Below are 13,948 nucleotides of genomic sequence, written 5' to 3'. Positions count from 1 at the left end.
AGATATCCGTCAGGGGTCATGAACTCATGATGAGAATTCAAAAAACTTTGAAAACACAACTGTCGGAACCTTGATGTTTTTGCTTACAGGGATTACTTTTACATACATTTACTGCATAGCTCTCGTCAGACAGGTTTAGAAGGATTTTTAAGAAATTGTTGGGTGACAAAAAGGTCACAGAGCCACTGTGTCATGGAGATCACCAGGTATTCATCATGCCTGTTCCAGTTCCTGAAGCCTTAATGGTGGTCCTGTGTCCCAGTTGTGCCTGTTTGGTCCCGCCTTGTCCTGTCACAGTCTGTTCAGCGCAGCACTCTGGTGCCAGCACCTCCCCTTACACCAGTGGGGAACGAGTGGGGCAATTAACCACCTGCTGGAAAAGCAGCTATACCGCATAGCCTCACACACACCCTAACATTTGCAGGATCACTCATGAACACAGTTATATACAGATTTATAGACATGCTGTCACTCATGCACACAGGTATACAGCTTGCAAGCACACAGAGTGGAACAAAAGAGGAAAGTGGGGGGTGGTGCTGCTTTCAAATTTGCTCTCTGATCATGTTTCATACTGAGCGTTACTAATTTGTTCATCTCCTTAATGAACATTATTGGCAGGATCGCATTAACCAAGCACTTAGGTTTCTTAATGGCAAACGTCTTGCTCCGTGCTCACATCACCTACTGTACACTCTTATCAAATCAATACTGAATAATTTCACAGCTCCATCCGAGTTAATCGACAGCATCTTTCTGTGCATTTTTGGGTCATCAGCCACAGGGAGATTTTGTACTTTTAAACACTAATCTGGAGCTGTTTAACCCCAAATTAAAACTCTACATTTTAGTAAATCATGCATAGCCGATAAGGAGTTGTCACACCGTAGGCTTGTTCAAACTATTTGTGATTCCTGTGATGAGCTATATTTGCTGAATGAACACTGCAGCAGTTGCACTGCAGTTTGGCACTGACGTACAAAACAACACGTCTCACTGTGTGCCGTCTGTCTGGGATTGTGTTTTCATGGGTGTGTCATGAGGGTGTGTCGGGGAAGGGTTGGAGGAAATGCAACAGTAATTTATCGGCCCAATCAAGTTACATTGCTGTTCAAGCACCCAAATAAAAATACATTAAAAAAAAGTCATTGTTTTAAGAAATCAGTGACAATACATCCAAACTACCTCCCACCACACAGAAACCTTATTATATGGAGGCATAGCTGCACACAGGATGTTATGATGTGCTTTATTATGGAATGACAGATGATAGATACTGTGTGTTTACCAGCAGGAACGGCAGCCCAGCAGCATACTTGTTAAACAACTTAACTCTGGCAGGTAATCATTAATCTCTGCCATCAATTGCAGAGCATAAACCAGTGATTACAAAACAAACGACAAAACTCATTTTCTGAATTCTAATTCATCCCTTTTTGAAAACTATATTAAACAAATTAAAACATTTGCAGCTTACAAAAAAGACAAAAGACAAAACAATAAAATCTATTTAAAGAATGTTTAAATGTTGTCAACATGGGGAGTGGCCTGCACATGCACTATGGACAGAGCGGGTGTGGCCATAGTTACTGCTTCTGAGTTTCACCTGAGAACAAACTAAGCTGCAGCAGTATTGAAGCACTGCCTGGCCTCCAAGGACACACTCTTACCTTGGATTATTGCTTCACTTTAAGGTACGTCACAGCTACTTTATTTTACTCTATTTGATTTTCTTGCTAGTGTGTACTTAACCATGAAACAGTTGATCTTACCTCTGTTTGTTTTAAATTGATATTCACATTCATTTTAGTGCTGTAATTCTTCCACTCCAAGGTGTGTGTTAGATTTCAAACAAACAGCTGTGTTAGAGAGGTGTGTGAAAGCCATGCCGTGGAGCTCTTTCTGCCTCCATTGAATTAAATTAGAGACTAAATTCAAGTGTTCAAAGGTAGGGAACAGTCATTGGAATAATTATCTGGGAAATTTTATGTTGTTTTTTAGGGTTATAATGGAGCCGGTGATCACAAACATGAGAATAAAGGTGGCTGTGCTGTTTCTGCTATCAATTCAACTGAACACAGGTGAGTCCACTTTTATATCTGAGGAATTTGTTGGCGGTTTCAGATAAGTAACAAAGCAAATACATTATTTGCAAGAAAAGGGGTTAGTTCACCCCCAAAATCAGAAATACATATCTCTTTTCTGTACTGCTATTTGTCCTGTCCTGTACTGTCCTGTACATTGTTTTGGTGTGAGTTGCCGAGTGTTGGAGATATTTGCCATAGAGATGTCTGCCCTTTCTTGGATTTAATGGAACTACAAGGCACTACACATCATCAAAAACACCAGTAAAGGGGTCATGATATCTAAAAAGACACACTCCTTTTGAGTTGAAAGGAATTTAAGTATTTCAAAATGTACAAATATGCTTTGAACACCACAAGCCAAGTGTCAGTTTGCTTGTATTCATTGTATTCAAGAGAAGATAGACATCTCTACGGCCTTTATCTCCTCACCAACTCCCACCCAAACAATCTTGTCTGATAAATACCACAGATAAGAGGACAAATGCATATTTTTGATTTGGTTTTGGACTGCCCCTTTAAATTTTCTGATCATAGAGCACAGAGAATATATTATCCCTGACAGAACTGTTGTTTTTCTGTCTCATCTGTGACTCACGTACCACACTGGCCAGTCTGACACGCTCTCAGCTGATGATCCGACAGTAATACCACTGGCCGATTGCATTGCAGACAATCAATGAACCATGTACATAAAATGTGGGTGGCTGACAGGTACCCTGCATAACATTCATAGCTCTTTCCACACATGCTGCTGCTGCGAGGACTCAAACTGGTGTGTGTACATTGGGAAAGAGAAAAAACCTGAGTGACTTTATTGTCCCCAGTGGAGAAATGACTCTCGGGCTTCAATCCAGGCTGTCTAATTTGATACATGAACAACATAATAAGTGAAGTGATGTTAAATCAAATACACGCAGCACAGTGAAAGCGTACGTTTGGAACACATGCAAACTGTTATCACATCTGGGCCCAAAGAAGACAGGAAGGATTTGAATATTTGCAGCCCTCTGTGTCAAGCCTGCACACACTGGCAAGTTAACTTAGCTGCCTCTCCACATGGAAAACACATCTTTCGTAGATCACAGTATTTTGGCCCAAGGCGGCTTATGCAGTGTAAACATTTGACTGACTAATTTGAGCTTTTTTTTCAGACTCCCTTCATCAAAACTGCCATTAACATGCTTTCATAAATACCTCTGATGTAGTTTTTGTTGCCGTGGCATTGAAGAGCTTTCAGAAAATTATAGAGGTTTTTAATGGCGTCAAAGAGGCTGATTTATCAGCCTGGTCCATTAAGACATTTAGTGAAGGTTAATCACCTAGATGGGGAAATGGTGAAAAGAAGTTTGCTCCAGATGTCTGAGAATTCGAATGACAACATTACCAAGATAAATAGCTGAGATCTGTTGAAAAGCGTTGCCACACAATAACAATCAACACTGAGTTCTTTCTATAAACGTCAAGCTATCAGCAATAATTAAAATACATGGCCATAAACAGTGAGTCAGCAGGGTGTGTGTCAACCCAGAAACAGATTTTAACTGCCACTTGTCAAGTACATTTTTCAAGTGTGCTCATCCATTCAGTTTTCATCATCATATACCCATATATTTCTGACAACTAATGAGCCTCAAGAGTTTTAAATTAATACATAACTCATTTCCACAAAAACACCTCTTTTTGCTTCTATTCCAGCTCCAGATCCTCTTCAGTTTGACTTAAGAGGCCAATTAGTTTCAGATCAGCACCTATTCCATGCTGAGACTGTTTACAAGCACAAGCCCAGACCTTGAGAGCTGTTTAGTTGGAAAAATATTAATGGATTTGACAGGAAATAATTTTCTGTTTGTCTTTTGGCCTGGGTAGATAATTATGGAAATTAGAGGGAGGAGGAAGTGGATATTATAAATAACACAAATCTGACTTGAATTTTTCTGACCCATTAGATGTGACTGAGGCGATGCAGGTGACGTCCTCGGGCCCACAGACTATTCAGAAGGCCCAGGGGGGAACCGTCACTCTAGGATGCACGTACACCCCCGGCCCCCAGGACACAGGAGAGCTCGACATCGAGTGGTCTAACGTCAGCCCGGACATGACACAGAAAGACCAATTGGTAGGTATGCGTTTATGGACAGAGATGGATGTTGTAGAAAAACCTGTCAGGGAGGTTGGACAAATTACTCGAGCCTTCATTAAACATGTAAGAGTAGGGGGTTATCTTTTTACCTTGGGGCTCTGCAAGTGGGAAAACCTTCTTTTGAAGATGTGTCATCATTCAACCCAATTTTGCATTTCAGTTGCTATCATATACAGGGGGCCAGATGCATCACTACAATGACCCCACAGTCTCCAAAAGGCTCAAGTTCATAGGGGACCCCAAGCAGGGCGACGCCTCCGTGTCTCTGTCTGATGTGAGGCCCTCAGACACAGGCACCTACCAGTGTAAAGTCAAGAAAGCGCCGGGTGTCGACATGAGAAAAGTCACTCTCGTAGTGATGGGTGAGGAGGAATTCTTTTTTACCGGTTTTACCTGTTCCTTTTCTCAGCCCTCTGATTCTCCTTTTATAAATGTAAGTCTCACTTACAAGGAATGTAGAGGCCCAGTTTGGTTTCTCTCCCTGTTTCGGTCACTGATCACACCTTTTTCTATAGCCATACCTCAGATTGTTCTCCTCATTCACACCCACAGACTGTATTGAAGGAGTGTACCCAGAATTCTATGTTCCCAGGATGATTCCAGTTCAATATTTTGTTAACACACTTTAGCTCTCCTATCTTCACCTGTTTAAAAAAAATACTTAATAGATACCATCTAGTTAACCCCTTTTTTTTTTACCAATAGTAAAAGTTAGGTGTTATTTTAAACTTTACCTGTCTAGAAATGAGACTTAAACCTGGCCCTGGACCCTCTGGCCTAAGTTATCTAGTGTTTTTTTTTTTTGTTTTTTTTTAAATATAGTAACCCCCACACTTGAAAACAAAAAACAATTCTTGGCTCTCCATTGACTCTGTATTGCGCAAAGGAATTTTCTTCTCTATTCTGTCTACTGTAAAATGCCTCAAAGCTGCTATCTGGTGGGATACACTACCAACAGGATAAAGAACTCCTGACTGAGTTTCTATAAGCTGCCAAATCCAAATAACTGAGCTTTTTATTGGACAAAGTTTGTTACAGATGTGAGGCATCAGCAGAAAGAATGGGAAAGTTTACTGACAGCTGTGCTAAAATATTATTTTGAGCTGCTTAAATCTATTGTTTTTAGCTGGCTTAAGGCATTTTGTTAGTGTTTCAGTCCTTGGTTGCTTATTGTGGGGCCCAATTCCATTCACCTCCGTTGGACAAGAGTATAATGTGTTATATAGAACTGGGGAAGGTAGGACCATGGAATTATAGTATAGGACTCACCATGAGATTATAGGACTGACCCCCTGTGATCACTCATTAGTTTGTGGACTACCATTTTAAGCCTTGAGTTTGACATTTTGTCATTGCCTTCTTGGTTTTTTTGGAGCCAGAAATTAACATATTTGGACGAGAGGGTGGAGCTGTGGAGGTTACAAAGGTTAGCAGCCTGGAGGGGCCAAGTTCCATTATCATAGCAAATTTACCAGTCAGTGCTAGTTAGAGTGTTGAAACCTGTAATTCAACTTGCAAAAAACAGGCTTAAACCAAGAATTTAATCACCAGATAAATATCAACAACCGACTCCTTTAGAGCATTTTTTTTAGTACAATTGAACAAGACATTTTAAGGTGACCAAACATTGATTTTTATAAACTGAAAACACAAGGGACAATGTTCTAACACCAAACCATGGACAATACAGAAAAAAAAAATCATTAAACAATGCTACAGGACTATCCTGTTTGACATGTCAATCTAAATATTTCTATTTTCCCTAAATTAGACCATAATTACACAATGAACATCCCGCTGTAATAAAGAAGACCTGAAACTAGTAATTAAGACCATAAACTCATTAGGAAAATGTTTCTATTACATTCTATTAAAACTAACTTTTTTTTTCCAACCAGTGAAGTCGCCCCCTTCTGGCTATTAGAAAGAATGCAGGTTTAATGCTTTTTCTCATTGGCTTTTCTTTTTAGGTCAGAAAGCTACGTGCAACTCTTTAATAAAGTCTGTGTTCACACAGCTAACCTTTCACATGATAAACTAAAACATTGGTTATTTTCTTTCTCCAGTTCCCCCCTCAGTGCCAAAGTGTTGGGTTGAAGGCCCAGAGGAAAAGGGTGGCCCAGTCTCCCTCCGCTGCAAGTCTTCTGTGGGATCAATTCCCCTCGCCTACACATGGAAGAGAGAGAGCGGAGGTGCCATACCATCTGATGCAACCCAAGGTGAAGTAGCAACTTGAGAGACAGAAAGGCTTTTCTATAATACTTTCATAATGCTGTGCTTGTGTAATATGATTGTATTGAATAATCTCTTCTTTCATTAAGACCTAGAGACTGGGGAGCTTTTGATAAAGAACCATACAGACAAAAACATCGGCAGCTACGCGTGTGAGGCGAAAAATGCTGTGGGCAAACAGCAATGTAGATATTCACTGCAGGCATACAACCGTAAGTCTATGATATCATCATCTAATTTTGCTCTTAGGTACTTAACACTCCCACATCCTAAAGGAAGCTTTTTGTTTGTCTGCTGCATGATGGACGAGACAAGAGAGAGAGAAGACTAGACCTGTAGAGTATTTGCTGCAGTCAGATATGCAAGTCTTAAAATGACATGCAAGCCTCTTGTCAACCCTTGTGCAATTATTTTAAAAACTTCCCCTTGTCAGCTTAAAGGACCAAAAAAATCTGTGTCCAAAACCTGCCATAGAATTAATAAATATTATTTTATGTAAAATCTTTAAACTAACTTCAGTCCTGATCATAACTACAAAAGTTTTATTTATTTTTGTAATTTTAACCAATTAAATGCCAGTTTGTTTGCAAAATTATATTTTATATTTTTTTTTAATTAATCTTTTTTTTATATACCAAATGCCTGGGGGAAGTTTTAGGGCCTGAGCCAGGGCACCAGATTTATACAAACCCCTCAAAACTGCAAAGTTCTGCAGTGATTGCAAAGGTTCTTAAAAGTTTTTTTAAAAATTCGGGACCCATAAAATGTTTCTGAGAAATTTGCAATACAGGAAGTAAGACATTATTATTTCATACATTCATTTCCATTATTTATATATATATATATATATATATATATATATATATATATATATACACACACACACACACACACACACACACACACACATATGTTTGAGGACTTAGAATGTAGAAAAATGTGGCACCCATTTTCAAACTAGTAATCATTAATTTGACATTGCAATTGGGCTTTTGTGTCACCCCAATTAATTTTAGCCCTTGAACACATTTTTGATGTCGCTGTTATAGTCTTAATGTCTCTGTTGTTGTTTTTGAAGAAACAAACATAAAATTGTTGTATAATTACTGTATAATGGATTCTAGGGGATACTTGTTTTGTTTTTTCGGTCTGGGATTGTCAGTGATTAGCAACAGCATTGATTTTGATGCAATGCATCAAACACTGCAGTGCACCATAATACAGCAGCAATAAGCATACTGGAAACCAGGAAAACAGCTTGTGAACATGGTTATTGTAGAAAATAGTAAAAAAAAAACTACATTTTGAAGCTAGGGCTCTAGATTCAAAGCCTGATTTATTAGAACAATTTTATGCTGTAATGGCCTTGGGATCAAAGAATGTGATTTGAATGCGTTTTAATGGGGACACTTTTGTCCTTACTGACTTATTTTAGAGGCTGAGATTGAACTTCCAAAATTCCAAAAAGACCGAAAGTCACACCACTGCCAAATTTCTGCAAAAATGTATTAATTTTTAGTTAATCAAAAATGTCCCATGGGTTACAGATGGAATTCATGGCTAGAAAAATGACACGCAGCACATGTTTGATCTTAAAGCAGCATGTACTCTCTTTCAGCTACCAATAAGGTGGGTGTCATAGTTGGGGCGGTGATAGGTGCTCTCTTACTGCTGCTCCTCCTCCTGCTTCTCATCTGGCTCCTGTGTTGCTGCTGCCATAAGCGTCGCTATCAGAAGGAGGTTGCAAATGAAATAAGGTATTGTATCAGTGCTGGACACAATCTAAAACATCCATGAAATAGTCTTAAATGTGACGATCATCTGATGGAGACCTCTGTGACTTGTTTCCTTAGGGAGGACGCCCAGGCCCCAGAGAGCAGACCAACCAGCAGAAACTCCAGTTTACGCTCAGTGATGGCGTACCGCACCCACGGCGGGGTGCAGTACAGCTCCGTGAAGAAACACCTGTCTAATGTCAGTGAATCGGGCCGCAGTGCCATCTACACAGGCGAGAGTAATGGTGCAGCCACTGCAGGGGAAAGCCGTGCTCCACTCAAATACGACCATAAATACGGATACCCTGTGTAACTACAATCCAAAGGCCTGAGAGACTTTTTATTTTTAGCATAAAGCTATGCCTTCTGAAGAAAGGACTTTTTACTTTCAGTATAAATCATACTGTAAAGAACTCTATGTAAAATATGTATATTACAAATGGTGCAATGAAATATATTTAACTGGAGAATAATGGGAGTGCTGGTATACGACTTCTGTGGACTCATAAAAATCTTCCCTCAGCCCTTGGACAAATAAAGCTACTACTTGTTGTCTTTCATAATGCACTGTAGAATATCATTGCCATTGAACATGTTCTCATTGTTACACTGATTTTACTAAAACTGTGTAAAATGTACATATCAAGACTTTTTTTATTGATGCTTTTTTTTTCCTATGATGCATCTGTAGCCCAATCAATGTGCTGCTTTTTTAAAATATGTACAATAAAACATTTTTATTAACTGACATCTCAGTGCTGAGAGTACCATTTAAATCCCATTTAGGGCTCACTGAGCATTCAGTTTTTTTGTGTCATGGCTCCATCTTTTATTGCATGATGATATCTGGGCTGATGACACATAATAGAATAACATTTGAATCACATCTTCCTCTCCCGGCCGGGGAATGAAACAATCTCATGGAAAAATAAAAAACTTAATTGAATGAGTCTTATTTTGGCATCATAATGAAATTGGACATTTTGTTTTTGACATGCAACATCAGATGATTATATAAAAGCAAATTATCTATATGGTCAGAGGTTCACATTAAACCTCATTAGAGGGGGTCATAATGTTTGGGAGTGCACTGAAAATTAAGCTGTTGCAAAACTAGATGTTAAAGGGGACATCTATGCAAATGTTTATGGCTCAAAATTGTTATTTGAGTTTCTTAGAGAACATGTTTACATGCTTTAATGTTTCAAAAAAACATTTTATTTTTCTCATACAATCTGTCTGAATATACAGTTTGATCTGATTGGTCAGCGTTTCCAGGTCGTCCTCATCTGTGCTCTTGGCCTCTGCACCGTCATTGCAGCAGGGGAATGACTGGAACATGGAACTGGTGTCCACTCACTCGGAGTCAACACTGGGTAACAGGCGCTATGGCAGCTGTCACAGTAGGAGACATTTCACAGGAGGCAATTGATAATTTTTGGACACAGAAAGATTATATATCATCTCAAAGTCACCAAAAGGGTCTTAACTATGCATTGGAGGGTTATATTAATAATTTTATTGTTGAGAAGGTCGATGAAAAGCTTCAGCTCCAGGCAAAAATGTACAGGTCAGTGTAAACGTGATAAACCGCATCATGTTGCCATCACCATCTTAGACAACAACGTTTCCAGGACAAGCCTCTTACCACCTTTACCAAGAGTACCTCTCCGTTAGTTTGGTGCTACAGTATTTACATGAATCATTCAGCACAACATTTGTTATCTCGGTTATTTACAGACAAGTTAATGAAGCTAAGCTCCAAAAGTTAACGTTAGTATAACTAGAGCCCTTTGGACAACAGCTAACAATCATGTACGATTGCCAAAGTACAAAAACTAGCACATAACAGGCCAATGAACTCCCAGCAAACAAAGTGACATGATGTACAACGCAGCTAGAAGCTAACGTTAGCCTAACATTAGAAAGGGTTAGGCTAATGTTAAAAATGTTAAAGATAACTTTAACATCTCTAACATCTAAACATCTCTAGCAGAGTTACAATATGATGCCTCAAATACGTTGTTGACTTACCTTAGAACAGATAGACATACTTGTTAATTTTATCAACGTTTAGGTGGTGTTGTGGTCTACCGCATAACTTTATCCAGAGCAGACACTTATCTCAGTTGAGATGTGGCTTGGGAAAGGGAAGAAAATACACCCCGTCACCCAGTCTCTCTAATAAAAACTGACTAACTCCAATGCATTTCAATGTGGAAGCAGAGAATGTCCGTGTGTATTGGGTTAGCTATGGGCACTGTGATTGGCTTATCATGTTTGGGGACATGGCTTAGCCATAGGTCAATTTAGAACTGTTCTGAGCACTTTGACCAAAAATAAATTAGAGCAGAACCCAAAAGTTGGTTCGCAGTTGGATTATTAAAAAAAAAAGGGCAGATTTTCCCTTGACCTAAAGTGCAACCGAAGTGTTATATTCTACAGGTTTTTTGGAATAAAAAAAATATCTGTAACAGAACAAAACCCTCCAGTTAATTAATGCAGTCTGTCTTCTGTTTATTTCTGTTGTGCATTATGTAATGCCTTCCACTGATGACGCTTCCTTGATTACAATCGTTTCCCTAAAAACTGGTGTGTTACGCCCCAGCCTAAGGGTAACCTGGTAACCCCACCCCCCACACACAACTCTTAAAAATGAAGACAAGTTGCAGTCAAACTCAAAATTATTGTTAACAAAAGGTAGTTATCTTCAGGGTGAGTACAGCCAACATAACAAACAAAATATATTTTAATTGAAACTAACTTACCTATCCAAAAAGAAATAGTATATAAGAAAATACAGGGATCGTACCTGCCACCGTAACATAAAAACGGGAAAAAAATGTTCCCAAAAAATGGCTAATCAATCTTACCTACCAGGAATGATCTATATAGAAAGGTTTCTTTGTTCCCAATAATTTCACAAAAAGTCAACACTTCATAACAATCAAATTCAACAAGACACAATATGGGACAGCATGGGATGGCTGGAAATCAGGTCAAAGGCAAGGGGAAGACATCTCCAGCAGACATCATTTTAAAGCAGGAATGATCAACTCCTGGCCAACCAGCATCTCCAATCACCACCTACCAAAACAAAGGGAGACATACAACACGATAGGAGCAGCACCTCCCTCTGGCAGGGAGTATTAACTACATAAACACACTGAAATATACATACCAAAACCATATAACCAATGGTCATAACAGGTTGAAATGCGGGCTGTTAGCTAGATGGCACCAAGGTTCCCAGAATCCTGAATAGACCAGTTCAAGGACCTGAGCTAATTTGGTGGAAAATGAGTATCTAGCAACACTTTCTACCTGTAATTGAAAACATGTGTGTGTATTTCCTGTGGATTGAGTGTTTTGATGCTTTCACACTATTCATATAGCTCCCAGACTGGCTTCATAATCAAAAAAGACAAAATGGGACCTTTAAAATTATGAACTTTGTGCACAAACAAACAATCCTTCTGTTTTCGCCCATAGATTGACATAGACTGGCTCTTTTCAGGGCTGTAAGGGATAAATATAAATTCAAACTTTAAGCTGCTCATGCATCAGAATATTGGGAGACAGTGAAGTCAATTTTGCCTCTGATCCTCTTATGTGTATTTGCCTCCTGGAAATTTTTTTCATTTGCAGAACAAAGCGCTGCAAAATTGCCTTGTTTGTGTTGTGTGTGTTTTGCCCCCCCCCCCCCCCCCCCCCCCCCCAATTTTTGCTCAGCAGTCAGTAAACTAGTTATTTGTCTAACAGTGAGTAGTTGAGGCGCTAACCTGCACTGCTGCTACTCTCCAGTCCAGAGTCAGCACGATGCCTGAGGCCCCACCTCTTGTCTGTGAAGGCCCAATACTATCTTCAAAAGGTATATGCTGAATTAATAACAGCTGCAAGACATCTTGAGGGTTGGTGGGCCCTGGGGAATTCGGTATCCTTGCACTAATCTGTAAAGGCCGGGCATTTGCTGAGAAACAGTACTGCTGTTTCAAACGATCAGAAATAAAAAAGCATCAAAATTAGACTTTCAACTTTAGACACGCTTCCTGCTCTTTTAGATTAGATTTTCTTGAAAAAAATGAATCAGCAACACGCACACACACACACACACACACACACACACACTTACAAAACATGTTTACTGTGGGCCTCTGCAGTGTTTGACTTCGTGTCTTGTTTGCTTCACATGAAGACAAATGGAAAACTGTCAACCTTTGTTTGTACATGTCCATGTATGTATCTTTCTGTTTGTTCATTTTAAAATGAGTTTAAAAAACTGCATACTCGTCAGAGGGTTAGTTCCCTGAGTACAAAAGGCTTTTAATGTGTGTAATGTGTGATTCCATGAAGTGGGGAAAAAGATACAGTAATTAATTACAAATACTTGTCTGGCAAGCTCACTTGGAAACCAGATAATCTCTCCTTCTAATAATAAGTTTCTTAGAGGGCAGAACTTCTCACAGTGTTGGCATAGTAATTATTTTTGTTAAAGCAAGGCTCCCACTGCAGAATGTTCTTTCACATCTAGATTCAAAGAGTTTCTGCATGAAAATTAGCTTTTTTTGTGCTATTGTGCAAAAAGGCACAATCTGTATTGAAATTTGGCTTTGAATTGTTTTGAACTTTTTAGTATGGGTTACTCTTCATTATCATAATAGATTTTAGTTAATATAGAGCTTTTTGCATAAGAATGTCCAAATAAATTGGCCTATATTATGTAATCTGTTGAGCTGCGTACTTGCATTATCCCTAATTCAAATTCAAACTCTGGTCTGTAATTTTAATCAAGTTAGGATGCTTTGCACATGGTCACTTGTCAATGGCTTCTTATTCATGTGATTGCTCCAACTTCTGGGAAAACACCAAATGCTATGTTAGAGATTGTTAATCATACAATGTCACAGGATCATGCTCAGTACCATTAATACAGCATTATTTTCTGCCACAGTTCTTATTATATGTCAACAATCGAGTTTACATGTGCTACTATGACAAGTGCTAGCAAGCCACCAACCTAATGTGTAGCCAGGGTAATAACATAACAAAAATGTTTAACACAGTTAAGTTATTTTTAGTGTCTTTTTTGGCCACTGGGCTACATTATGTTAGCTACAGTAGCTGTATGGGTAGTCGTTCATCCATGGTAAGTTAGCAAGTTAGCTAGCAAGTGCACCCCATGTTCCCTCCTCCTGACTGCCTGCAATAGTAAGCAAATTAAATTACATATTTTTGTAGGCCAACAAGGAAGTAGCACCGCCATGGGGTCTTTTGAGAATTCACCTATGGGATTTTTGCATTGGAATTCTGATCATGGCAGAAAATAAACTCTGTGGCAGGATAATCATCGCAAATGAACACCACTTTTATTACGTATGAAGCATTAATGCAGCTGAAGAAAGTAAAAATACATAATGCTAACGTGAATTACACCACGGTTGCTTGACTGAAACACCACAGCTATTATCCTTAAGACAGTCTCCGACAAGCTAAGCAGCAGTTTTGTCAAGCTAGAGAATCGGTAGCCTAGTAAATTGTATTATAATACTTTACATAATTTACAATCTACAAGAGTTCAGTTTGCAAGAGCAGTGAAAAACACTGTGAGGCTGTGAGGCTGTGAGGCGGAATTCCTGTCCGTGTCCAGCATGATGACGTTTAATATCCAAACAACCACTGTAGACTCATTTAACCACTTGTTGGCAACCGCCTTT

At 39.1% G+C, this 13,948-nt stretch overlaps 1 protein-coding gene across 1 annotated transcript; it reads left to right on the top strand.

Annotated features, from left to right (window-relative positions):
* Nucleotides 1–1,610: 1,610 nt before the first annotated feature.
* On the top strand, nucleotides 1,611–8,982 carry vsig8b (V-set and immunoglobulin domain containing 8b). Its single transcript, XM_059337573.1, has 8 exons — nucleotides 1,611–1,694; nucleotides 2,002–2,081; nucleotides 4,034–4,203; nucleotides 4,388–4,589; nucleotides 6,294–6,446; nucleotides 6,549–6,671; nucleotides 8,078–8,216; nucleotides 8,313–8,982. Exons 2-8 carry the CDS (start codon nucleotides 2,009–2,011, stop codon nucleotides 8,545–8,547), a joined length of 1,095 nt encoding a protein of 364 aa, XP_059193556.1. The 5' UTR covers nucleotides 1,611–1,694; nucleotides 2,002–2,008; the 3' UTR covers nucleotides 8,548–8,982.
* Nucleotides 8,983–13,948: the final 4,966 nt, after the last annotated feature.

The sequence above is a fragment of the Centropristis striata genome, chromosome 7, assembly GCF_030273125.1.
Source record: "Centropristis striata isolate RG_2023a ecotype Rhode Island chromosome 7, C.striata_1.0, whole genome shotgun sequence".
Classification (NCBI taxonomy): domain Eukaryota; kingdom Metazoa; phylum Chordata; class Actinopteri; order Perciformes; family Serranidae; genus Centropristis; species Centropristis striata.
This window is presented reverse-complemented; position numbering and strand designations above follow the sequence as displayed.

Excerpts from the sequence above, each read along its gene's own strand:
- vsig8b (XM_059337573.1), top strand. The coding sequence starts at position 2,009 with ATGGAGCCGGTGATCACAAACATGAGAATAAAGGTGGCTGTGCTGTTT. Across the intron at positions 2,082-4,033 it reads ATCAATTCAACTGAACACAG|ATGTGACTGAGGCGATGCAG; the intron begins GTGAGTCCACTT and ends CTGACCCATTAG. Across the intron at positions 6,447-6,548 it reads ACCATCTGATGCAACCCAAG|ACCTAGAGACTGGGGAGCTT; the intron begins GTGAAGTAGCAA and ends TCTTTCATTAAG.